The sequence below is a fragment of the Macaca nemestrina genome, chromosome 12 (genome assembly GCF_043159975.1).
Source record: "Macaca nemestrina isolate mMacNem1 chromosome 12, mMacNem.hap1, whole genome shotgun sequence".
NCBI lineage: Eukaryota > Metazoa > Chordata > Mammalia > Primates > Cercopithecidae > Macaca > Macaca nemestrina.
The window spans coordinates 17,994,815-18,022,368 of record NC_092136.1 but is presented as its reverse complement, the minus strand read 5'-3'; the positions used below and the strand labels follow the sequence as shown (position 1 = coordinate 18,022,368).

At 44.5% G+C, this 27,554-nt stretch overlaps 1 protein-coding gene across 2 annotated transcripts; it reads right to left on the bottom strand.

Annotated features, from left to right (window-relative positions):
* Positions 1–448: 448 nt before the first annotated feature.
* LOC105471720 (mitochondrial carrier 2) lies at positions 449–27,459 on the bottom strand. 2 transcript variants are annotated; one of them, XM_071074677.1, is made up of 13 exons: positions 27,278–27,458; positions 23,576–23,660; positions 23,308–23,414; positions 17,707–17,733; positions 16,832–16,894; positions 14,153–14,210; positions 13,518–13,569; positions 13,038–13,097; positions 10,773–10,866; positions 8,923–8,970; positions 7,543–7,610; positions 4,218–4,293; positions 449–658 (listed from the first exon to the last, which is right to left on the bottom strand). In XM_071074677.1, the coding sequence occupies exons 1-13, from the start codon at positions 27,362–27,364 to the stop codon at positions 572–574; spliced, it is 912 nt and encodes a 303-aa protein (XP_070930778.1). In that variant the 5' UTR covers positions 27,365–27,458; the 3' UTR covers positions 449–571. The 2 variants fall into 2 exon arrangements, with proteins under 2 accessions (XP_070930778.1, XP_070930779.1); XM_071074678.1 differs by lacking the exon at positions 17,707–17,733 and having other exon boundaries at positions 27,278–27,459.
* Between the last annotated feature and the right edge of the window lie 95 nt (positions 27,460–27,554).

Below are 27,554 nucleotides of genomic sequence, written 5' to 3'. Positions count from 1 at the left end.
AGATCCTCACACAGACTTTCTAGGATAATGTAGCCACGTACTGTCCTTTTCTTGAAGTATGAGAGACAAGGTCAACGAAATGTGCTTAGAAGCATAATGGGAGTCAGATTCTGGTGCATGCTACTGACTTTTTAGGGTCTACCTAAGAAAAGGTAATTCATAACCTCCCATATAGTTTAATTTAGTGATTTTGTCAAGTTTTACAGAATTATTTCTCATTCTTCTTGGAATTCCACTCTTCATTTTACAAAGCCTTAAATTGAGACTCAAAAATCACATGACAAAGTGCCTGTAGCTTCAGGAAAATACAACTTTTTTTTCCCTTCTGGTTAAGTAAAATAAGAATTTGGAGCAAAAATATCCTAATTCAGAATAACTAAAGGGGGATTATCTGTGGTAAGTTATGTTGTGCTGGAAAAAAGAACAAAAAAGGCAGACACCAAACACCTCAATTTTCCCAAGATTAAATGATTATTAAAAAAGCGCGCCACACTGTATAGAAATCAACATTCTCTCCCATAATTCTGTGCGTCTGGGACTACAGAAATGTCACTGTCCCTGCCCCACATCTTCAAATTAACATTTTCAGGTCACAACAATAAGTCTTCCCAAAGGGGACCTTCCGGAAAAACAAGCTATTTCCTCGGCTCATATTCCCCTGGAAAACAAAACAAAACACAAATAATATCTAGCGAGATGAGATCAGCCAATCCAAATCAGCAGAGAGGTCCGACTGGGAGACGTGAATAAATCCAGGACAACACTGGGCCTATCACTACAGAACAGGGATTTGTATTCTTTGAGAGGCTGAGCTACTATGAACTAACTACAATTTCTCCTTAATAAGGTCTTACTCTGGGCAGACAGAATGCCCAGGTTGGATTCTGGCTTTGCCACTTTCCAGCTGGCTTAGCAAATGAGTCATGTAGAACAGTGCCTAACATTCAGTAAGTGCTAGCTTTCATTTATTTCTTTCTCTTTTTTGAGATGGAGTCTCGCTCTGTTGCCCAAGCCGTAGTGCAGTGGTGCAATCTCGGCTCACTGCAACCTCTGCCTCCCAGGTTCAAGCGATTCTCCTGCCTCCGTCTCCTGAGTAGCTGGGACAGGAACGCACCACCATGCCTGGCTAATTTTTGTATTTTTAGTGGAGGTGGGGTTTTACCATATTGGCCAGGCTGGTCTTGAACTCCTGACCTCAAGTGATCTGCCCACCTTGGCCTCCCAAAAGTGCTAGGATTACAGGTGTGATCCACTGTACCTGGCCTATTTATTTCTTAATGAAATGAAATCATGTTTCTAAGGACTACTTATAAAATCTTATAATCAAAGTAATAACAACCTGGACAACACAGCAAGACCCTATCTCTACAAGAAATTAAAAAATTAAAGGCCGGTACAATGGCTCACACTGGTATTCCTAGCACTTTGAGAGACCAAGGCAGGAGGATCACTTGAGCTCAGGAATTTGAGACCAGCCTGCACAACATGGTGAAACCCCGTTGCTACAAAAAATACAAAAAATTGGCCAGGCATGGTGGCTCACACCTGTAATCTCAGCACTTTGGAAGGCCGAGGCAGGCAGATCACCTGAGGTCAGGAGTTTGAGACCAGCCTGACTAACATGGTGAAACCCTGTTTCTACTAAAAATACAAAAATTAGCCAGGCGTAGTGGTGGGCGCCTGTAATCCCAGCTACTCGGGAGGCTGAGGCAGGAGAATCACTTGAACCTGGGAGGTGGAGGTTGCAGGGAGCTGAGATTGCGCCATTGCACTCCAGCCTGGGTGACAGAGCAAGCCTCTGTCTCCAAAAAAAAAAAAAAAAAAAAAAAAAGAGCTGGGCTTGGTGGTGTATGCCTGTAGTCCCAGATACTTGGGATGCTGAGGTGGGAAGATCACTTGAGCCAAAGACTTCAGCCGGGAGGCAGAGGTTGCAGTGAGCCAAGATCATGCCACTGCACTCCAGCCTGGGTGACAGAGCAAGACCCTGTCTCAAAACAAAAAAATTAACAGGACATGGTGGCAGTATGCCTGTAGTCCTAGTTACTTGGGAGGCTGAGGTAGGAGGACTGCTTTACTCCAGGAGTTTGAGGCTGCAGTGAGTCATGAAGCCACCACTGCATACCAGCCTGGGTGACAGAGCTTGTCTCTAAAAAATAAAAAACCAAATAAGTAAATAAAAATAAAGTAATAATGTTCTGAGTGCAACTGAGTACACTCTGGAGTATAAATCTGAGCCTTCCCAAATATAAGTCATGTGACCTTGGGTTATATAATTGGCACTAAACTACTCTAAGCCCCAGTTTCTTCATATGTGAAATGGGTGATAAGAATGACACCTATCCTCACACAGCTGTTTTGTGAATTACACGAGCTGATGTAAGAAAAGCTCTTAGCATGATATCTGGTATACAGTAAATGCCCAATCAAGATTTGCTGTTGTCGTAAGCACCTACAGGAACAACTGTTCCTAGGTCAAGTGTGTTAGACACCCTAATCCATTCTCTGTCTGCTTTCTTCCTATAACGGGGGTTAGTCAGAAAAGGAAGGAAGGAAAGGCCATTTTTTCCATTTAAACAGGGACCACACTGTACAATAGAGAGTAAAACTCAGAATGAAACGCACAATGTTCATGGTAGGTCTGTTCTGAAATCATTCAAGTATTCTAGCTTGGATTCACAGAGGGGCTTTGTGGGCACACTAAGCAAGAGCAACTACAAACAACACTTAGGCCCTTTCATTCAGATTTCAAAGGCCTTTCTCTTATGTATCACTAGTGCTATAAAATAATGCAACAAAGAGCTTCTTTATACACTTTCTTCTGCAGTCCTTTAATCAGTGGACCCCCTTCAAAATCAACTTTAAACTGATAGCCATTTTAAGTGATCCCGTGCTAAATTTAGCCCACAGTCAATCCATTTGTTGTTGTTATTGTCTTTTTTTTTTTTTTTTTTTTTTTTTTTTTGAGATAGAGTCTCACTCTATCACCCAGACTGGAGTGCAGTGGCACGATCTCGGTTCACTGCAACCTCCACCTCCTGGTTAAAGCAATTCTCTTGCCTCACCCTCCCCAGTAGCTGAGACTACAGGCGCACGCTGCCACGCCTGGCTAATTTCTTTTGTATTTTAGTAGAGATGGGGTTTCACTGTGTTGCCCAGGCTGGTCTCAAACTCCTGACCTCAAGTGATCTGCCCGCCTTGGCCTCCCAAAGTGCTGGGATTACAGCCATGAGCCACTGTACCTGGCCTGTAGTTTTTTGTTAAGAGATATGTCTGGCTGTGTTGCCCAGGCTGGCCTCAAACTTCAGGACTCATGTGATCCTCCTGGCTCAGCCTCCTGAGTAACTGGAACTATAGGTGTGAGCCATCATACCTAGCTGTTATTTTATTTTTCTTTTTTTGGATACAGGGTCTCACTCTGTCACCCAGGCTGAAGTGCAGTGGTGCAATCTTGGCTCACTGCAGCCTTGACCTCCTGAGCTCAGGTGATCCTCCCACCTCAGCCTCCCGGGTAGCTGGGACTACAGGTGCTATGCCTGGCTAAGTTTTGGTATTTTCTGTAGCGATGAGGTCTCATCATGTTGCCTCAGCTGGTCTCCAACTCCTAGGCTCAAGCAATTTGCCCACCTACGCCTCTCGAAGTGCTAGAATTACAAGCGTGAGCCACTGCACCCAGCCCATTATTTTATTTTCCAATAAAGCTTTGCCTAGATAATAAAGAATGTTTTTGTTGCAGATTATACACCTCATAGTAATAACAAACCCTAAATTGGTATCTAGGCAAAAACCATCTACTAACAAGACTCTAGAAGTAGGAGACCAGCTCTGCCAATACCACTGTGACAAATAATTGTTATGAAAAGTGAGTTTGGGGAAAAAAAGTCTAAAATCAAGGCCATCATTTTACCATGATAATAATCTACTTGGATCGTATTTATAAGTTGCATGTGGGCACTCAAATGGCTTCTAGGTCTCATCTAGGGATTCTTTCTTCTTCATTACTCCTATTCATGATTTCTAAATATCACATTTTACTATTATGCCAAAGTGAAACATAGAACATTGTGAAGTGTACATTAACTGGCAGACTAGACTAACTCACTCACTCTAGCTAGAATGAGCTACAAGAGTTAACTTGGGATTGCAGAGACAGTATTTAAGAAAACAAACAAATAAAAATAAAACAAAATAAAATGAGAGAGACAGAGAAAAAGAAATACCTCTTTTTGTAGCATGCACCAACAATCTATCCAAGACGTATATATTGGGGAGTAAGGAGGGCATCCACCAGCAAGACTAAAATAGAAAAAAACATGGAGCTCTTCATGTTAATATTAACCAAACATTCGAGACATTGATAAAGCTTGTCAAAATATTCTCCTGCATAGAAGATTCCCTGAGAGATCATTTTAGTTCAATGAAACAAATCATATTGGAGCAGGGGAAAGATCAAGCATCCAGAAGAGAATTCCTCCCCTATGTTTAGGTTTCAAATCAAATGAAACTCCAGAACATAGCATTTACATGATTAAAGATCAGGGAAAGGTGGCCGGGCACGGTGGCTCACAGCTGTAATTCCAGCACGTTGGTAGGCTGAGGCAGGTGGATCATTTGAGGTCAGGAGTTCAAGACCAGCCTGGCCAACATGGTGAAACCCGTCTCTACTAAAAATACAAAAACATGAGCCGGCATGGTGGCGCACGCCTGTAATCTCGGCTACTTGGGAGGCTAAGGCATGTGAATTGCTTGAACCCAGGAGGCGGAAGTTGCAGTGAGCCAAGATCGTGCTACTGCACTCCAGCCTGGGTGACAGAGTAAGAACCAGTCTCAGAAAAAAAAAAAAAAAAAAAAGAGCAGGGAAAGGGGATTTAAAAACTAACTGGTGTTCACAAAGAAACTAAACATGAAAACGGATATGAACAGTGGATATATATATGTTCCTACTCAGGTATAATCACTTCATCTTGAAAAAACTGTAAATAATAACAATACATTTAATTCATCCTTCAAGTTTGCACTGTGCTAAAACATGGCAGTTGCTCTACATATCAGAAAACACCACAGCTTGCCAGGAGTAACAGGAAACAAACAAAACCAGAAAACAAACAATGTAAAATGTTCAAAACTCAAACAAAACCAGAAAACAAACAATGTAAAATGTTCAAAACTCCACATAGCTATCTGATCTTATTTGAAAACAGTAACATGTTTAATGATATGTCAGGTACTACATGGGAAAAGAATTCTGAATTAAATAAAAAAGGCAAGGCCAGGTGCGGAGGCTCACGCCTATAATCCCAGCAATTTAGGACGCCGAGGTGGGCGGACCACCTGAGGTCAGGAGTTCGAGACCAGCATGGTCAACATAGTGAAACCCCATCTCTACCAGAAATATAAAAATTAGCTGGGGGTGGTGGCAAGTGCCTATAATCCCAGCTACTCAGGAGGCTGAGGCAGGACAATTGCTTGAACCCCGGAGGTGGAGAATGCAGTGAGCCGAGATCGCACCACCACACTCCAGCCTGAGCAACAGAGCAAGACTCTACCTCAACAATAACAACAACAAAAAAATACAAAAAATTATCCAGGCATGCTGGTGGACGTCTGTAATCCCAGCTACTCAGGAGGCTGAGGCAGGAGAATCGCTTGAACCTGGGAGGTGGAGGTTGCAGTAAGTCGAGATTGCACCACTGCACTACAGCCTGGGCAAGAGTGAGACTCCGTCTCAAAAAAAAAAAAAAAAGGCAAAATTTTGCTCCACTCAGTAGAGTCACTGGGCATCTAGAATTTGGAAATCAATGGAGTCTACCACTATACCAACACCTGCCCTTCTAACCAATACAGAGAAAAGGTCATCAAGCTTTCCATAGACTAAATATCCTAATTCTGGTTCTTTAAAACTCACTTTCTCCATAAAGCCCCAGGAAAAACAGGTATGGGTTGTCATTTAATCCCTGATACACCTTTTGTCACTTTCATAGAAAAGAAGATAAAGATTTAAAAAAACAACATGCTGGCTGCGCATGGTGGCTCACCCCTATAATCCCAGCACCTTAAGAGGCCGAGGAAGGAGAATCACTTGAGCCTGGAAATTTAAGACCAGCCTGGGCAACAAAGTGAGACCCCGTGTCTCCACAAAAAATTATTAGCCAGGCATGGTGGCATGCACATGTACTCCCAACTACTTGGGAAGCTGAGATAGGAGGATCACTTGAGCTCAGGAGTTCAAGGCTGCAGTGAGCTAGGACTTCACCACCACACTGCAGCCCTATCTCTAAAAAAATTAAAAATAAATAAAAATAGGCCAGGTGCAGTGGCTCATGCCTGTAATTCCAGCACTTTGGAAGTCCAAGATAACCTGAGGTCAGGAGTTCGGGACCAGTCTGGCCAACATAGCGAGACTCCGTCTCTACTAAAAATGCAAAAATTAGCCCAGCATGGTGGCACATGCCTGTAATCACAGCTTCCTGGGAAGCTGAGGCACAAGAACTGCTTGAATCCAGGAGGTGTATGTTGCAATGAAGCGAGACTGCACCACTGCACTCCAGCCTCGGTGACAGCGGGCGATTCTGTCTCAAAAACAAACAAAAAAACCAAAAACACACAACAACAACAACAACAACAACAAAACACACACACACAAAAAACCCACAAAAAAACTATAAAAATAATAGTAATTGGCCTGGCATGGTGGCTTATGCCTGTAATCCCAGCACTTTGGTAGTCCAAGGCAGGTGGATCACTTGAGGTCAGGAGTTCAAGACCAGCCTGGCCAACATGGTCAAACCCTGTCTCTACCAAAAATACAAAAATATTAGCCGGGGCCGGGCGCGGTGGCTCAAGCCTGTAATCCCAGCACTTTGGGAGGCCGAGACGGGCGGATCACGAGGTCAGGAAATCGAGACCATCCTGGCTAATATGGTGAAACCCCGTCTCTACTAAAAATACAAAAAACTAGCCGGGCGAGGTGGTGGGCGCCTGTAGTCCCAGCTACTTGGGAGGCTGAGGCAGGAGAATGGCGTAAACCCGGGAGGCGGAGCTTGCAGTGAGCTGAGATCCGGCCACTGCACTCCAGCCTGGGCGACAAAGCGAGACTCCATCTCAAAAAAAAAAAAAAAAAAAAAAAAATTAGCCGGGCATAGTGGCGCATGTCTGTAATCCCAGCTATTCGGGAGGCTGAGACAGGAGAATCACTTGAACCCAGGAGGTGGAGGTCACAGTGAGGTGAGATCGTGCTATTGCATTCCAGCCTGGGCAACAGAGCGAGACTCCATCTCAAAAAATAAATAAATAAATAAATAAATAAATACATAAAATAAAAATAATAATAATTACTAAATAAATACAAATTGAGGCTGCTGTTGCATAGGGCATACAGAGAAAAAAATTAGGAATCTCAATTATACTTTTCCTCCCCGCTTTTTAAAAAAAATACCAATCAGAGATTGACACTGGTCTTTCATCTTTCCTAAATTTCTACAAGGCTGCTCCACCTGTCAGCATACAATCAGCCACCTACTAGAATAAGAAATACAAAGTACTTACCCACAGTTGTTGACAGCCATAAGATTGGAGACAAGCACAAAGGGATAGGTCAACATACTCGCAAAAAACTGTAAAATGGAAACAAGGCAGCTGTTATTAGATCATTCCTAGTCTTTATTCTCCTTTCTTTTACCTTAAGGGCCTAGTGCCACTGCGGTGAGACACTCTAACACTTGTCTCGCTTTCTCAATACCCTGGAAAGACAACAGTTACAGTTTTGAGCCTGGAGATAATTCTTCCTCTTAACACACCACGGCATCCAACATTTTAATAAAAGGCTAGAAGACTTCTCTGATCCTGAGTAGCTGGGACTATAGGCGCACGCCACCATGCCCGGCTACTTTTCTTTTTTTTTTTTTTTTAAGAGACAGAGTTTCGCTCTTGTTGCCCAGGCTGGAGTGCAATGGCGCAATACTGGCTCACTGCAACCTCTACCTCCTGGGTTCAAGCAATTCTCCTGCCTTAGCCTCCCGAGTAGCTGGGATTACAGGCAGGCACCACCATGGCCAGCTAATTTTGTAGTTTTAGTAGAGACGAGATTTCTCCAAGTTGGCCAGGCTGGTGTCCAACTCCCGACCTCAGCCTCCCAAAGTGCTGGGATTACAGGAGCCACCACGCCCGCCCCAGCTACCCTTTTTTTTTTTTTTAAACTTTTGTAGAAATGGGGTCTTGCTCAGTTGCCCAGGCTGGTCTTGAACTCTTGGCCTCAAGTGATCCTCCTTCCTTGGCCTCCTGAAGTGCTGAGTTTACAGGCGTGAACCACCATGTCTGGCCTGAACAATATTATTTAGGAGGAAAGGCACACCCACTATGAACCTGAGCAGTACCAAACCATGCAGGATGTGAGGCAGGGGCTCTGCCTTATTCTCTTTATTTTCACATGTGAGTCTGTTGTTCCTTCGAAAACTGAGTTATTCTCTCTTTTTTCTTTGAGATGGAGTCTCGCTCTGTCGCCCAGGCTGAAGTGCAGTGGCGTGATCTCAGCTCATTGCAGCCTCCGTGTCCCAGGTTCCAGCAATTCTCCTGCCTCAGCCTCCTGAGTAGCTGGGATTATAGGCATGCACCACCACGCTTGGCTAATTTTAGTATTTTCAGTAGAGACGGGGACTCACCATGTTGGCCAGGCTGGTCTCGAACTCCTGACCTCAGGTGATCCGCCCACCTCACCCTCCCAAAGTGCTAGGATTACAGGCGTGATCCACGGTGCCTGGCCAAACACTGAGTTATTCTTACCTTTGACAAATATAACAAATTTGAGGGAGATGTCCCAGTGAGACATCTGGTTATCTTAAAGCAGTGATGACATAAGCCAGATTTAAAAGGAAAACAAAACAAAACACAACTATTCCTAGAAGGTTAAAAGGATTTTAAAAAACTCACTCCTGTGACAGCTTGAGAATAACTCTTCATTTCATTCATGGTAGAAACCTAAAACAGGAAAAGAGCCTTAAATTAATTGACTACAACACTACAACACATCAATATATTCTTTTTTCCTTTCCCTTTTTTTTCTTTTTTTTTAACTTTCAGACAGTGTCTCGCTCTGTCACCCAGGCTGAAGTGCAGTGACCTCCTGAAGCACACATCACCATGCCCAGCAAATTTGGAAGTAGTTTTTAAGAGATAGTGTCTTTTTTTTGAGATGGAGTCTCCCTATGTTTGCCCAGGCTGGTCTCAAACTCCTGGGCTCAACAGATCGTCCCACCTTGACCTCTCAAAGTGCTGAGATTATAGGCGTCAGCCACTATGCCTAGCTAAGAGATGGTGTGTCTTACTATGTTGCCTAGGCTGGTTTCAAACTCCTGGCTTCAGGCAAACCTCCCACCTAAGCCTCCTGAGTTGCTGGAATTACAGACTGGAGCTACTGTGCCTTGCTCTCCATGTCAATATAGTCTATCTCTAAATTATCAGTTTGACAGCTTGAAAATTAATTTTTTTTTTTTTTGAGACAGGATCTGATCTCTCTCATTGTTGCCCAGGCTGGAGGGGCAGTGAGCTGTGATCTCACAACCTGGACCTCCTGGGCTCAAGTGATCCTCCCACTTCAGCCTCCCCAAGTGTTGGGATTACAGGCATGAGCCACCACACCTGGCTAAAATTAATTTTGAGGACAAAACCATAAAACACTGATAATTAGAATAATAAGGCAGTGGTCAAAATGATCAACCTGATTCAATATTAACAGACAAATTCATATTATACTAAAATGCCTTAGGAATGAATGTAAAAGGATTTCAAATACAAAAGAAAATGAGATTGATAACCTTTTCCCATGTCCTAGAAATACAGTCCCTGGAAAACCATATTTATAGCATATCTAAGGGACAATTCACTACCTTTGTTGTACACAGCTAGCTTTCTACCAGATGCGCTGAAAAAAATTCCTCTCTATACTGAAGAGGTTTACAACATGGATTTAGTCATATACCCTGTGACGTGTTCAATTTTTCATCATGCTATGAAGCTGCCTATATACAAGAGGCCCCACAACTGCTGAGACAGGAAAGACAACTTCTAGATAAGACTGATTCTCAAAAGGCTGAGGTTTCTAAAAAGCCAATACAGGCACCCCCTTAAGTCCAGATTAGATGAAAAGCCCCAGATATACCATAAAGATGTCCTGCTTTCTCAGGTTCTCTTAAGTATCAATAAAGAAGTGATCTCTTTAAAGCCCTGAACGAACACAGGGCTAAGTCTCTTGGGTATACTCTGTCATATCTTAGGGACTTTTAACGTGTATCGTTCTTCAGTAAACAGTATGGGTCATTTCATTAACATCTGAAAATTTGATAATTTTTAGCTAATTGTTCAGTCTGGCATGTAGCAAACTGTCATCTTACTTTGTTTATTTATTTATTTATTGTTTGGAAATGGAGTCTCCCTCTGTCACCCAGCTGGAATGCAGTGGCACGATCTTGGCTCACTGCAACCTCCACCTCCTGGGTTCAAGCGATTCTCTTGCCTCAGCCTCCCAAGTAGCTGGGACTACAGGTACGTACCACCATGTGGGCCCAGCCAATTTTTTCTATATTTTTAGTAGAGACGAGGTTTCACCATGTTGGCCAGGCTGGTCTGGAACTCCTGATCTCAGGTAATCCGCCTGCGTCGGCCTCCCGAAGTGCTGGGATTACAGGCATGAACCACCGCGCCCGGCCCATCTTACTTTAAAAGCTAAACTAGCTGCCAGATTAAAGCCAAGGCCAGCACATCTCATGAAGGTTACAACCTACCCCACTGTCCAGTGCATAGGTATTGACGAGGTAGGCCAGTGAGTTACACAGCCACAAAGAAAGGATGTCACCTAGAAGGCGAGGAACAAGACCCCTACATGAAGAAACAATAAAAATAAGAACCAAAAAATGTGATCAGTTAAAAGACAGGCTCTTCAGTACAAATGCTTCTCAAATAATTAGAGGTCACAAAACATTCTAGGGAAGTGAAAAAGACATCAAACACCAGAATCCAGCCCGCATACCTAGTTCATTCTCGTTAACAAGCTGTACTTGAAGCTGATCTCCAGTGACTTTTGTTCCTACGTTTACAATGCAGGTCGGCTATACCCTCAGTGGCTCACCTTACTATTCATAACTGTAAGCAGGGAGGCAAAACATTCGCAAGGTGCTTTGCAGAAGAGACTTAAATATTGTTTTGCTTTGACTAGCTTAAAAAAGTGATTTTGCTAAGCTATCTGATATTCAAATTTGGCAGACAAAAGATGAGAAAAATTACAAAGCAAGAATGGTTCCAAGTACAGATACAGATGACAGGCATCAAAAACCACCTTTCTAGGGTCTAGGTGACCTAGGTGAGGCAGCATGGAATAGTGGGAAGAGCATTTCCGCATGGATTGAAGACCAGCTTCAAATGCCAGCTCCAGCACTCATCAGCGATGTGACAGGCAGCAGATGAAACTCTCAGAGCATCAATGTTTTTTAATCTCTAAAGTGATACTAACTATAGCTGTCCTGCCTATCTCACAGGGTATGTATGATATTCAAAATCCATATGTGGAGATACTCTGAAAATTTAAAAAAAAAAAACCACCATTTAGGTAATGATGCAAAATTTTTCTTCATAGAAGAATGAGGGTAGTAGTCTAAGTTCTTCCAAAGTAAATTCAAGTCTTGCAAAAACTTATCTTTTAGTAAGTTAAGGAAAATACAAGTTAAGATGATTTCCCCATTTTTCAACATTTAATTTTTCTCATTTTATTATCTATATAGAATTGGGAGTTTACTATAAGGGTAGAAACTTGGAATTAAGTCCTTTGTTAAAAAAAGAAATTCCTGGCCGGGCGCGGTGGCTCAAGCCTGTAATCCCAGCACTTTGGGAGGCCGAGACGGGCGGATCACGAGGTCAGGAGATCGAGACTATCCTGGCTAACACGGTGAAACCCCGTCTCTACTAAAAAATACAAAAAAAACTAGCCGGGCGAGGTGGCGGGTGCCTGTAGTCCCAGCTACTCGGGAGGCTGAGGCAGGAGAATGGCATAAACCCGGGAGGCGGAGCTTGCAGTGAGCTGAGATCAGGCCACTGCACTCCAGCCTGGGTGACAGAGCGAGACTCCGTCTCAAAAAAAAAAAAAAAGAAAAAAAAAAAAGAAATTCCTTATTTAATTTTATTTTTTATTTAATTTTTATTTTTAATTTTATTTTTATATTTTATTTTATTTTTATTTTTTGAGATGGAGTCTCACTCTGTTGCCCGGGCTGGAGTACAGTGGCACAATCTCAGCTCACTGCAACTTCTACCTCCCGGGTTCAAGCAATTATCCTGCCTCAGCCTCAGTAGCTGGGATTATAGGCGCACACCACCACACCCAGAGACGGGGTTTTACCATGTTGGCCAGGCTGGTCTTGAACTCCTGACCTCAGGTGATCCAACCGCCCTGGACTCTTAAAGTGCTCGGATTACAGGCGTGAGCCACTATGCCTGGCCTCCAATGTTTTAAGTATCTAGAAGCAAAGGTTTGGGATCTTTACAAGAGAATTCTAGTCATATGGGGCCTAAATATGCCTTTCTGCAGAGAAAAAAAGAAAAAAAATAAGGGGCCTAACTAGAATGTGAGGTAAGCCCAGGGAGTACATTTTCCCCAAGGATTAAACAAAGATTCACTGTCTTTCTTTTCTTTTTTTTTTTTTTTTTGAGATGGAGTCTCGCTCTGTCCCCCAGGCTGGAGTGCAGTGGCATGATCTCGGCTCACTGCAAGCTCCGCTTCATGGGTTCACGCCATTCTCTGCCTCAGCCTCCAGAGTAGCTGGGACTATAGGCGCCCGCCACCACGCCCGGCTAATTTTTTTGTATTTTTAGTAGAGACAGGGTTTCACTGTGTTAGCCAGGATGGTCTCGATCTCCTGACCTCGTGATCCGCCCGCCTTGGCCTCCCAAAATGCTGGGATTACAGGCATGAGCCACCGTACCCAGCCCACTGTCCTTATTTTCAGGAAATGTTTCCCACTCATGCAAAAATTACATACTAATCAATATTTACTCACGCGAAAAATCCTAGAATGCCCTCTTCCCGATAGATGGTTACTATGGAATCACAAAGTCCACTACATACACAAGAAGAAAAGGTAAAATATATTAAGATTATTTTGGAGTTATAAACAAAATAATTTCAATTATCACATTGGACAAGGTCAAATCTACAAATTCCTTCCCTCACACTTTTCTAGCACACTCTCACTCTGCAAAGATAGCTAAATTTGGAGATAGGAGTGAAGATATTAACTACCTAGGTGTATAGTCATATGGAGTCAGGGGCTCTGCAACTTACTCTGAAATCCTAGGTAGGCTACTAAACCTGCCTGGGCATATTTTCTCCTATTTTATTGTTTTTTGTGCAGATCAAATGACATTGGATACAAATTTGTTCTACAAACTGTAAGGTATCATAAAAATATAAAGTAGTATTATCCTAGTACTTTGGCTTCAAAAGATCTCCTTGAGTATGTGAAAACAAAAACACTTACCAGTACTTGGATTCTCTGCCAATGAACTGTACCATAGATCTCAGAGTGATCACTGTGGAACATAGAGAAAAGATGTTTACAACTATGCTAAGGCCAGGTGCAGTGGCTTACGCCTGTAATCCCAGCACTTTGGGAGGCCGAGGCAGGCGGATCACCTGAGGTCAGGAGTTCAAGACCAGCCTGACCAATATGATGAAATCCCACCACTACTAAAAATACAAAAATTATCCAGGCGTGGTGGCATGCGCCTGTAATCCCAGCTCCTCAGGAGGCTGAGACAGGAGTATTGCTTGAACCCGAAAGGCTGAGGTTTCAGTGAGCTGAGATTGCACCATTGCACTCCAGCCTGGGCAACAAGAGCAAAACTCTTGTCTCAAAACAAACAAACAAACAAAAAAACAACAAAAAAAAACTATGTTAAGATAGATTTTGATCGCCCTGGAAAAAAAAGATTTTCCACCTAAAGACATTTTGCTATCTGGATAAATTTGATAAAAATTTGATAAAAATTCAAAACAAGCAAGCAAACAAAAACATGCAGGCAAGGCATTTTAGTCAACTCCCACGTCAACCTATTTAAGTGGTCAGGAGAGATCAGTTATAAAAGAAAGGTCAGTTGTCAACTGCAAACATACCATGGAAGGGATGTGTGATGAGGGTAGCAGCAGAACGAGCGATCATCTCTCGAGTTGTCTAGAAACAATCAACACACACTTCTGAAATCTAAATAAATGACACTCAAATGCCTGTGAGAAGGAATGTGGGTGGATATCGTGGTACAGGATAAGAAAGTGAATGACACAGCCCTCCTGTTCTGGCTGGAGTCAAGAAGAGTTTGAATGGGATGAGAAAGATCTCATTCACTGTCATTTTATCATACTTTTCACTCATGGATTTCAATGTTCGATTATAGTTACTTCTCAAAATTTCTCTGCAAAGCAGGCTTCTGTTGTTTTCTCAATTTCACAGGTATGAGAAAAAATAAAGAAACAGGAAAGGTCACCAACAAACAGTCATTAAACTGAAAAAAAATATGAGGCCTTTGTTGAGATTAAGTTGCTTTCTTATTGGTAAGTAATTTTGGAGAGTCCAATATCATTCTAGACAAATGGCAGGCTCCATTTAGTCTCTACCAATATTTTTGGGTGAAGAGAACAACTTAGTTTTGTGACTACAACCCAGTAATTGTGCAGTATCTTAGAGCTGCTGTGTTCTTCCTAATTGATCTTTCTACTCTAGGACTCTATAAGGAAGTAATAAAGAAAATTAAATTATAATCTTTGCATTTAGGTTCTGGGATTGTAAATGTAGCAGGTCTACCATTGGCTTTTGCTTTTTTTTTTTTTGAGACGGAGTCTCGCTCTGTTGCCCAGGCTGGAGTGCAGTGGTGCGAACTCAGCTCACTGCAAGCTCTGCCTCCCAGGTTCATACTATTCTCCTGCCTCAGCCTCTCGAGTAGCTGGGACTACAGGCACCTGCCATCATGCCTGGCTAATTTTCATTTTTTTTGTGTTTTTTAGTAGAGACAGGGTTTCATCATGTTAGCCAGGATGGTGTCCATCTCCTGACCTCATGATCCGCCCACCTCGGCCTCCCAAAGTGCTGGGATTACAGGTGTGAGCCACCGCGCCCAGCTGGCGTTTGCATTTAAACAGTATCTTTATAGTCACTGAGTTTTCTTTTTTCTTTTTTTTTTTGAGATGGAGTCTTGCTCTGCCACCCAGGCTGGAGTACAGTGCCGCGATCTCAGCTCACTGCAACCTCCATCTCCCAGGTTCAAGCGATTCTCCTGCATCAGCTTCCTGAGTAGCTGGGATTACAGGCACCCACCACCATGCCTGGCTAATTTTTTTTTGTATTTTTAGTAGAGACGGGGTTTTGTCATGTTGGCCGGGCTGGCTAGTCAGGATGGTCTCGATCTCCTGACCTCATGATCCGCCTGCCTTGGCCTCCTAAAGTTCTGGGATTACAGGTGTGAGCCACCACACCCGGCCCAGTCACTGAGTTTTAAGACAGCCTTCACCCCTTCCCCAAGGGCATAAGATCCTATGGGACAGGATGGGCAAACTAAGAAAAATACTAATTGCAAAGTAATACATTTATCCCTGCTTTTAAGCAAACTAATTTCATGAAAATTTACAGAAAATAGAGCTAATTTATCTGGTTTTCAGACCTTTAGTAATGTTTGTTTTGGAATACATATATATATATGTATATATGTATCTCAATATATATATATATTTTGAGATGGAGTCTCACTCTCACTGCCCTGGCTGGAGTGCAATGGCGCGATCTTGGCAAACCACGACCTCCGCCTCCCAGGTTCAAGTGATTCTCCTGCCTCAGTCTCCTGAGTAGTTGGGATTACAGACATGCGCCACCTTGCCCAGCTAATTTTTGTATTTTTAGTAGAGACGGGGTTTCTCCATGTTGGTCAGGCTGGTCTCGAACTCCCGACCTCAGGTGATCCGCCCGCCTTGGCCTCTCAAAGTGCTGGGATTACAGGCGTGAGTCACCGCGCCCGACCCTTGGAATATATATTTTAGACGGCTGCATTTCCTGGATAATTGTGACTTCATTAATGACAATTAAGACAATGTGAAGACTTAAGAAATAAGAGAATAGTTCTGAAAGCCAGGCACAGAAAAACCTATAGCAGAAGATGGGGGTGGGAAATGGGTGATGAGGAACATTTCAGAGTCAGAAAAATGTCAAAAGAGCATTTCTGCATAGATACTATCCAACATACAAAGGGCCTGGCCGCTATTTTAATACTTTTTTCTAATGACAGGGTCTTGCTCTGTCACACAGGCTGGAGTGTGGTGGCACAATCATAGCTCACTGCAGCCTCAACTTCCTGGGCTCACATAATCCTCTCACCGCAGCCTCTCGAGTACCTGGGACTACAGATATGTGCCACCACACACCTAGTTAATTTTTCTATTTTTTGTAGAGATGAGGTCTCACTATGTTGCATAAGTTGGTCTCTAACTCCTGGGGTCAAGTGATCTTCCTGCCTTGGCCTCCCAAAGTGCTGGGATTACAGGCGTGAGCCACCACACCTAGCCTATTTTAACACTTTTATTCCTGAGGTTTTCAACACTATTAGAAGACTTTCAGTATTTTAAAGATGGAATGTGTGGGCAAAATGTGTTTTCTTGAAATACATCTATTCTGAACGCCCAAATTAATTTGAAGGTTTAATTACATTTGGGAACAGACACTGAACACACAGGCCTGATGATTCTGATTCCATAGCTGCAACACCACAGTTTGATCTGGGCAAACAGCAGAGGATGTAATTCATCTCTTACCTCCTTGATAACGCGGTCAAAGGAAGATGAGACTTCTTTCTGTACATTTCCAGGTCCTAACTCCTGGAAATCAAAATCAAAGAAAATAGAGATCTTGATGGTTTCTTTTTTTTTTTTTGAGACGGAGTCTCACTCTGTCACCCAGGCTGGAGTGCAGTTGCACGATCTCGGCTCACTGCAAAGCTCCACCTCTGGTTACAAGTGCTTCTCCCGCCTCAGCCTCCCAAGTAGCTGGGATTACAGGTGCTCGCCACCACGCCCTGCTAATTTTTGTATTTTTAGTAGAGAGGGAGTTTCACCATGTTAGCCAGGATGGTCTCGATCTCCTAACCTTGTGATCCCCGCCTGCCTCAGCCTCCCAAAGTGCTGGGATTACAGGTGTGAGCCACCCCGCCCAGCCGATCTTGATGGTTTTCATTTCTTTTGAGATAGGGTCTTGCTCTGTCACTCAGGCTGAGTGCAGTGATATGATCATGGATCACTGTAGTTGACCTCCTGTGCTCAAGTGATCCTCCCACCTCAACCTCCCAAGTAGCTGAGACTACAGAGGTGTATGCCACCAGGCCCCGCTAATCTTTGATTTTCTGTAGAGAAGGGGTCTTACTATGTTGCCCAGGCTGGTCTCAAACTCTTAGATGCAAGTGATCCTCTCACCTTGGCCTCCAAAACTGCTGGGATTACAGGCATGAGCCACCATGCCCAGCCATCCTGATGGTTTCAAACACAACTGTCCAAACTGGTGGCCACCCCATAGGACAACACTCACTGAGATGAATAGGAGACTGACTACTTGGCTTTTCCCCAAAAGAGGCCCCAAAAGCAATAATAACTTGCAAGGGAAAGGCCCTCATGCTTAGAAATCAGCTCCAACATACCTCACCCTTGTCACTCTCCTGGTAATGCTATAGAAAAAAAGAAAAAGGAGGATTAGGATTATTACAGTGTCATGTGAGAGAGACATAAAATGAAAACTCTACTGACAGAAAGTAAATTAGCTGAAGTTTTTTTGAAGTTTTTCTGTTTTTTTTTTTTTTTAGCTGCAAGTCTTTAGTTAACTTCTACTCCCCATTAATCAACTGGAAATATGGATCTCCAAGATAAACTTGTTGCTAAGTTTAACATATTGGTCAGTTGGAAGAAAAGCAAATGGTCATGAAAACTCTTCTTCCAAAAAAGAAAAAGGGAAGTGGCTTATGCCTGTAATCCCAGCACTTTAGGAGGCCGAGGTGGGCAGATAACCTGAGGTCACGAGTTCAAGACTAGCCTGGCCAACATGGTGAAACCCCGTCTCTACTAAAAATACAAAAATCAGCAGAGCATTGGGGTGCACGCCTGTAATCCCAGCTATTAGGGAGGGTGGCGCAAGAGAATCACTTGAACCCAGGAGGCAGAGGTTGCAGGAGCCAAGATCACACCACTGCACTCCAGCCCGGGTGACAAAGCAAGAGTCCATCTCAAAAAAAAAAAAAAAAAAAAAAAAGAAAAAAGTAAAGGGAAGGCCGGGTACAGCGGCTCATGCCTGTAATCTCAGCACTTTGGGAGGCTGAGGCAGGTGGATCACTTGAGGTTAGGAATTCGAGACCAGCCTGGCCTACATGGCGAAACTTCATCTCTACTAAAAATACAAAAATTAGCTGGGCTTGGTGGCGGGCGCCTGTATTCCCAGCTACTTGGGAAGCTGAGACAGAAGAATTGCTTGAACCCAGGAGGTAAAGACTGCAGTGAGTTGAGATCATACTACTGCACTCCAGCCTGGGCAACAGACCAAGACTCCATCTCAGAAAAAAAGAAAAGGGGTCGGGCGTGGTGCCTCATGCCTGTAATCCCAGCACTTTGCGTGGCTGAGGCAGGTGGATCACCTGAGGTCAGGAGTTTGAGAACAGCCTGGCTGATGTGGCAAAACCCCATCTCTACTAAAAATACAAAAATTAGGCCGGGCACGGTGGCTCAAGCCTGTAATCCCAGCACTTTGGGAGGCCGAGACGGGCGGATCGCAAGGTCAGGAGATCGAGACCATCCTGGCTAACATGGTGAAACCCCGTCTCTACTAAAAAATACAAAAAAATAGCCGGGCGAGGTGGCGGGCGCCTGTAGTCCCAGCTACTCGGGAGGCTGAGGCAGGAGAATGGCGTAAACCCGGGAGGCGGAGCTTGCAGTGAGCTGAGATCCGGCCACTGCACTCCAGCCTGGGCGACAGAGCCAGACTCCGTCTCAAAAAAAAAAAAAAAAAAAAAAAAGGCCGGGCGCGGTGGCTCAAGCCTGTAATCCCAGCACTTTGGGAGGCCGAGACGGGCGGATCACGAGGTCAGGAGATCGAGACCATCCTGGCTAACACAGTGAAACCCCGTCTCTACTAAAAATACAAAAAACTTAGCCGGGCGAGGTGGCAGGCGCCTATAGTCCCAGCTACTCGGGAGGCTGAGGCAGGAGAATGGCGTGAACCCGGGAGGCGGAGCTTGCAGTGAGCTGAGATCCGGCCACTGCACTCCAGCCTGGGTGACAGAGCGAGACTCCGTCTCAAAAAAAAAAAAAAAAAAAAAAAAAAAAAAAAAATTAGCCAGGCTTGGTGGCGGGCGCCTGTAATCCCAGTTACTTGGGAAGTTGAGACAAGAGAGAGAACTGCTTGAACCTGGGAGGTAAAGACTGCAGTGAGCTGAGATCACACCATTACACTCCAGCCTGGGCAACAGAGCAAGACTCCATCTCAGAAAAAAAGAAAAGGGGCCGGGCGTGGTGCCTCACGCCTGTAATCCCAGCACTTTGCGTGGCTGAGGCAGGTGGATCACCTGAGGTCAGGAGTTTGAGAACCAAACCTGGCTGACGTGGCAAAACCCCAGCTCTACTAAAAATACAAAAATTAGCCAGGTGTGGTGGCCGGTGCCTGTAATCCCAGTTATGTGGAAGGCTGAGGCAGGAGAATTGCTTGAACCCAGGAGGTGGAGGCTGCAGTGAGCCGAGACCGTGCCATTGCACTCCAGCCTGGGCAACAAGAGTGAAACTCTGTCTCAAAAAAAACAAAAAACAAAAAATAAAACAAAACAAAACAAAACAAAAAGGGAACATGCTCAGTGGCTCGCGCCTGTAATCCCAACACTTTGGAAGGCCGAAGAGGGAGGACTGCTTGAGCCCAGGAATTCAAGACCAGACTGGGCAACACAGTGAGACTTTGTCTCTAAAAAAAAATAATAATAAATTTAAAGAAATAATTACAAAATAAGAACAACAAAAAAAGAAAATTCAAGAACTTTCAGATTTTTTTTTTTAGATGGAGTTTCACTCTTGTTGCCCAGGTGGAGTGCTATGGCACGATCTCGGCTCACTGCTGGAGTGCAATGGTTAGATCTCAGCTCACTGCAACCTCTACCTCCCAGGTTCAAGCAATTCTCCTGCCTCAGCCTCTTGAGTAGCTGGGATTACAGGTGCCCACCACCACGCCTGGCTAATTTGTGTATTTTTAGTAGAGACAGTGTTTCACCATGTTGGCTAGGCTGGTCTCGAACTGCTGACCTCAGCTGATCCACCGACCTCGACCTCCCAAAGTGCTGGGATTACAGGCATGAGCCACTGCGCCCGGCCAAGAACTTTCAGTTTTAACAGAAAATAAGTTAGTAAAAACAAAGTCCAGGGTTCCCACTTTTCTTATGGAAAAGGCAGGACCAATACCAAATTAGGGCAAGACTCTTTTCTTCCCTGCATAAAAGGACAGAGAATTGGTGTTAAGTCTGAAGAGCTGAAATCGCCTCACTTTTTCCTTTGTATCTGACGGTTTCTAAAACGAGAGGTTTTTTTTTTTCTCTTCTAGAGAAGAGATCATGAATACTGCCAGAGCCCAGAGAAAAATTCCTGCAAGAGGAATTTTTTGTGCCGTATTTTGGAAACAGAATGTGAGCTAGGTGAAAATAAAATTATCAATTGAGAGCTCCTTCTTGTGTAACCACCAGTTTTATTGTTTTCTTATTTTTTAATGTCAGTTTTATTATTTTCTAGCCATATCAGGTTTTAAAAAGACAATATTTTCTCTTGTAAAAAGAATTGTGTTTTAAAAAATCACAGGCAAGAGAACAAATGTGATGATAAAGCAAAGTAATGTATTTTGGCCAGATTCCAGGTCCTTGGCTAGAATTAATTCTAATAGCTTCAGGTCTCTAAAAACTTTCACTTGTTTCTATACTTTGTTTTTTACTCCATTGACACAATTATCTAACCTGGCTTCTACATTTCCTGAATTTCATTTTAATTCTTGCTCAGATATACAAAATCATTTCTTGTAAAGGTTAATAATTTTCTCAGCCCTGCATACATCCTTCTTCTTGACTGTACAAGCAGCTTTGGATGCTAAGTGTAGTACCAACCCTATAATATTTCACTGGACTACATTTGGAACATATTCAGGGTACCTGGTTACCTCAAGTTTGTCTTATTTTCCAGTTACATAAAGTAACTTAGTCTCAAGCAGTACTTTCTCTTTTTCTCTAAGTCTATACATAAACCTCTTTGGCTAGATGACAACTGCCTTTCCATATGTAAATTTCATGAAAGTAACAGCAACAATTTCACTGAGTCCAGAGTGTGACTGGAAAAGAAAGACCAGTAATCAATCCACCAAAGACATGGGCCCACTAAGACTCCAACACTCTGACCCACGAGCCACCTGAAATGATGCTTCCAGATTCAGTCCACAGGTCTGACAACAGTAAGTACGTTAAGAATAACAGGCTGGACGTGGTGGCTCGTGCCTGTAATATTAGCACTTTGGGAGGCAGACATAGAAAGGTTCAGGCAAGGCTGGGTGCGATGGCTCATTCCTGTAATCCCAGCACTTTGGGAGGTCGAGGTGGGCAGATAATGAGGTCAAGAGATCGAGACCAGCCTGGCCAACATGGTGAAACTCCGTCTCTATTAAAAATACAAAAATTAGGCCGGGCGCGGTGGCTCAAGCCTGTAATCCCAGCACTTTGGGAGGCCGAGACGGGCGGATCACGAGGTCAGGAGATCGAGACTATCCTGGCTAATACGGTGAAACCCCGTCTCTACTAAAAAATACAAAAAAACTAGCCGGGCGAGGTGGCGGGCGCCTGTAGTCCCAGCTACTCGGGAGGCTGAGGCAGGAGAATAGCGTGAACCTGGGAGGCGGAGCTTGCAGTGAGCTGAGATCCGGCCACTGCACTTCAGCCTGGGTGACAGAGCGAGACTCCGTCTCAAAAAAAAAAAAAAAAAAAAAACAAACATTAGCTGGGTGCAGTGGTGGACACCTGTAGTCCCAGCTGTTCAGAGGCTGAGGCAGGACAATTGCTTGAATCCGGGAGGCAGAGGCTGCAGTGAGCCGAGATTGTACCACTGCATTCCAGCCTGGCAGCAGAGCAAGACAGTCTCCAAAAAAAAAAAAAAAAAAAAAAAAAAGCTTGATCAACATAGCAGCCCCTGACTCCATTAAAAAAACAAGAACAAAAAAGAATAGCAAGATGACTGAAGGGTTAGTCAGCTTCCATGTGAGGTACTGGCTGAAAAACCTCTAACTCACACTTCTTTAATTCAAATCGATGAAGTCTGAAGAAATATTTGTCAAATCCAAGCCAATCAGGTCATGAAATTGTTTTAACAAAATCATGATTTGCTCATCAGGTGTTAAACCATTAGAACTGGCCAGGTGTGGTGGCTCATGCCTGTAATCCCAGCACTTTGGGAGGCCAAGGCGGGTGGGTCATAAGGTCAGGAGATCGAGATCATCCTGGCTAACACCGTGAAACCCCGTCTCTACCAAAAATACAAAAAATCAGCCAGGCATGGTGGCGGGCGCCCGTAGTCCCAGCTACTAGGGAGACTGAGGCAGAATGGCATGAACCTGGGAGGCGGAATTTGCAGTGATCTGAGATGGCGCCACTGCACTCCAGCCTGGGTGACAGCACAAGACTACGTCTCAAAAAACAAAAACAAAAACAAAAACAAAACAAAACAAAAACCAAAAAACAAACCAAAAAAACCTCGTTTTAAAGGAATTCCCGTTGCTTCCCAGGAAAGAAGATACATACATATACATATTTTTTTGAGACAGAGTTTCGCTCTTGTTGCCCAGGTTGGAGTGCAGCGGTGCGATATCTGCTCACTACCATCTCCGCTTCCCGGGTTCCAGCGATTCTCCTGCCTCAGCCTCCCGAGTAGCTGGGACTACAGGCACATGCCATCACGCCCGGCTAATTTTGGATTTTTAGTGGAGACGGGGTTTCTCCATGTTGGTCAGGTTGGTCTTGAATTCTTGACCTCAGGTGATCCACCTTCCTCGGCCTCCTAAAGTCTGAGATTCCAGGCGTGAGCCACCGCGCCCGGCCGAAAGAAGATATTTTAAGAAAATGTTTTTCAAGAGGAAGAAAGGACAGGGTTATAAATGTATCTTTTAAATTGCTCTTGATATTTAGAATAAACTGTTGCATAACAGGTAAGCAAAATCTATGGGAAGATTGATTTAATTTTCCTCTTACCTGTAAAACTTTACCATGGACCACAGTTCCAAGGACTCCCGAACACAGTCTTGGAGTTAAGCCTGTGAACAACCCACGCCTCCCATCGATACTGGCAATGTGCTGAGCTAGGAACACAAGTCAGAGATGTAGTCAAGTTCTGGTCAAGAGAAACGGATGTACTACAATTTGAAAGAAACAAGCTTTCTATATATTTTCTTTCAGTAACAACTCCTGCCTATCACAGTCCTCAATGTCATCCAAACCCAAACAAATCAAAGACGCTTACCATAACTAAAGAGTCCAGGAAGCTGACACACTTGCCGCCCAAAAATATTTCGTCCTATTGTTGGAGGAAGAGGCTCATAACCCACCTTTAAAAACAATGGAATATATCATTATTAAAGCAGTATTTCCAGAAATGTCTTGCTTGCAAGGTCTTGAATAAAGAACAAAATTTGGGTTATTTTTAAACACAAGTAAAAACGCAGCATATGTTTTCCACGGCAATGATGAAGCATCATTCTTGTAGGTTTTTCTTCTGTTGGTAATACTGAGTTCAATAAACTCCAAGTTTCGTTTTGGTTCAAATTCTATGATGTATACCATGTAGCTGAAATAGGCTAATATCAAACTGAAAAAGAAGGGAACTTTTGTGTTAGGAAAGCTACAGTTTACTAAGGGGGCTCAAAAATACCTTCTGGCCGGGCGCGGTGGCTCAAGCCTGTAATCCCAGCACTTTGGGAGGCCGAGACGGGCGGATCACGAGGTCAGGAGATCGAGACCATCCTGGCTAACACGGTGAAACCCGGTCTCTACTAAAAATACAAAAAAACTAGCCGGGCGAGGTGGCGGGCGCCTGTAGTCCCAGCTGCTTGGGAGGCTGAGGCAGGAGAATGGCATAAACCTGGGAGACAGAGCTTGCAGTGAGCTGAGATCCGGCCACTGTACTCCAGCCTGGGTGACAGAGCGAGACTCCGTCTCAAAAAAAAAAAAAAACCTTCTAAATAAAATTTAAGGCATATTTTATATTTGAACAAAATGAGAAGACATCCATCACGCCAGCATCAGCTGCATACTTGGCAACCTAGACAAAACACTCAAAAGGCAAATGCATATATAGCTGGATAATTCACTTAGGAAAGAATTACAAGCTAACTTCATGTTAGAAGAACAGGCTGTCGGTCAGGCCCAGTGGCTCATGCCTGTAATCCCAGCACTTTGGGAGGCCAAGGTGGACGGATCACCTGAGGTCAGGAGTTCGAGACCAGCCTGGTCAACATGGTGAAACCCTGTCTCTACCAAAAATAAAAAATCAGCCGGGCATAGTGGCGGGCACCTGTAATCTCAGCTACTTGGGAGGCTGAGGCAGGAGAATCACTTGAACCCGGGAGGCATAGGTTGCAGTGAGCTGAGATTGTGCCACTGCACTCCAGCCCAGGCCGACAACAGCGAGACTCTGTCTCAAAAACAATCAAACAAACAAAAAAAAGGTTGTCATTAACAGCTAATGAAGGCCATTTTATATAGTTAATGATTACCATGGTCTTTGTACCATATACTCAGGATTTTTAACACTACAGATACTCGAGAGAATGAACGCTGTAGGACATAGTTTTGATTATTGTTGTGACTCTTAATCTGTCCTATTAAGTAACTCCTGGGTTGGCGTGGTGGCTCACGCATGTAATCCGAGCACTTTGGGAGGCCAACTTCTGATCTCACCCGAGGTCAGAAGTTCAAGACCAGCCTGGTCAACATGGTGAAACCCCGTCTCTACTAAAAATACAAAAATTAGCCAGGTGTGGTGGTGGGCACCTGTAATCCCAGCTACTCAGGAGGCTAAGGCCGGAGAGTCGCTTGAACCTGGGAGGCGGAGGTTGCAGTGAGCCGAGATTGTGCCATTGCATGCCAGTCTAGCTGACAAGAGCAAAACTCCGTATCAAAAATAAATAAATAAATAAATAACTCCTGTCTATAGTGCTACAGGAATAGCGCTACCAAGTAACCATTTTTATTTTTATTTAGTTACTTATTTATTTTTTGGAGGCAGAATTTTGCTCTTGTCACCCAAGCTGTAGTTCAGTGGCATGATCTAGGTCACCACCTCCTAGGTTCAAGCAATTATCATACCTCAGACTCCTGAGTAGCTGGGATTATAGGCACCCACCACCACACCCAGCTAAATTTTTGTATTTTCAGTAGAGAGGGGGTTGTGCTTTGTTGGCCAGGCTAGTCTTGAACTCCTGACCTCAGGTGAACCACCTCTTTCAGGCTCCCAAAGTGTTGGGATTTACAGGCGTGAGCCACCGTGCCCGGCCCAAGTAACTATTTTTAAAACTGAGCATTTGGGAATTTCACCAAAACTCCTGGGCTACTTGGCAACACAAAGATGTTGTGAAATCAGAATTAAGGGTATTCAAAGTTTTTGGGGCAAGAGCTCTGAACATCACTAGAAAACCCCATCTCCCAGAGAAGTACTGAGTAGTGGGTTCTTTTTTTTGTTTCTCTGAGGCTGAGTCTTGCTCTGCCGCCCAGGCCGGAGTACAATGGCACGATCTTGGCTCACTGCAACCTCCACCTCCCGGGTTCAAGTGATTCTCCTGCCTCAGCTTCCCGAGTAGCTGGAATTACATGCACGCACCGCTGCACTTGGACATATTTTGTATTTTTAGTAGAGACGGGGTTTCACCATGTCGGTTAGGCTGGTCTCGAACATCGACCTCGTGATCCGCCTGCCTCGGCCTCCCAAAGTGCTGGGATTACAGACATGAGCCAACGTACCCGGGCCCAAGGGTTCTTACTGGATATACTGCAACATGCTGTCATCTCAAATGCTATCTAGCCCCAAATGTGCCAATTCTGTTTTAGATGTTACAGTACATTCTAATCAGTCTTTGTTCTAGGTGCAAATCATTTATTTGCAATAGCGTTTAACGAACGGAATCTGAATTCACACGGGTCTACTCAGCAAGAAATAATCTGGATTCCCAACAACTCAAGAATAAGAAACGTGGCCCTCTCTAGCGTCTTGCCTAATTTTTACAGAAAAGTAAACGGCAAGACAGGGGTTCTAAAAACTGTTCCATTCCTAGGCACAGTGCATGAGGGAATTATGTCAACTCTCAGTAAAAGCATATAAAAAAAATGACCTGCCCGTTACAGGGATATTCAGGAAAGGAACTGGAAACACTAAGTCTATCACTTACTTGGCCTACCTGCATGTGAATATAAAATACCACGTAATAATTATTTGACAGTAGATTAGAAATTAACTCCCATGTTTAAACTCGCTAAAACTCCGCTTCACTAATTTCCAGCTCTGACCAATGTGATTTTCATTGTCAGGAGCCACATGGGCTGCTGCTGGAAAGCGCTCAATGCATCCTTCCGAAATCTGACAGAGCAACCCCTTCATTAACACTTCTGAATGAGCTCCTTGTGTTTCTCTGGCTATCCGGTGCGAAAACCTCGGAAGAGAAAAGCAGTAGTAACAGTAGCATAAAAAGAAAAGAAAAAAAAAGGAATAAAAAATAAAATGTTGGTTCCCACCTAACTTCACATTTGTCTTCAACTGAGTATTTCGTGTCTTGCGTCTGAGATTTTGGGGGGAGGAGCGGTGAATGTGAATTTCGGAGGGGCGAGAGGGAGGGTTCGGAAGCCCTTGGTGGCGACCGGCCAGGATCCACCTCAGAGAAGAAGAACCAAAGTTCAGAGGATCCGCCGGGCAGGGCAGGGCAGGGCAGGGTGGCAGTTGGCTAAGGGAGGAGTGGGCCTCAACGCTGGGCAGCGGGGCGAGGGCTCGGAGAGGCCCCCAAGAGGGGCCGCGGGACCGATGAAGCTGTCCCTGCGGGGAGGGAAAGGGCAGCGGAGGAGCAGCAGCATCTCGGGAGAATGAAGGGCCCGCAAGGCTGAGCCGATCCTCAGGCGCCCTGAGCAGCAGCGACCGAACGGGGCGCCAGGAGGGGTAGGGAGCGGCGACGCCTCATACCTGGATGAGCACTTTCACGTACATAAGCGGCTGGGACAGGATGGTGAGACCGGAGCCCAGGAGCACCTGACTGGCCGCGTCCGCCATGATGGCACCCGCGGACGGACAGACAGACTGAGCCACCAAGCGACCCGGTGAGCCGGTCCTGGGTCACGTGCCAGGGCCGCCGGTTTCACTGGCCCGCCCGCGGCGCGCGCGCACGCACGCACCAGCGCGCGCCTCTCCGCCCAGTCCCCGCCCCCCCTCCCGCCCGGAGAAACGGCAGGCGCTCGCGAGG

Coding starts and splice junctions, on each gene's coding strand:
- LOC105471720 (XM_071074677.1), bottom strand. CDS start 27,364: ATGGCGGACGCGGCCAGTCAGGTGCTCCTGGGCTCCGGTCTCACCATC. Junction 7,611..8,922: donor ATTCTCAAGCTGTCACAGGA/GTGAGTTTTTTA, acceptor TCCATTTTACAG/TTTTTTGCGAGTATGTTGAC. Junction 659..4,217: donor GGTGCATGCTACAAAAAGAG/GTATTTCTTTTT, acceptor TTTGTTTTCCAG/GGGAATATGAGCCGAGGAAA.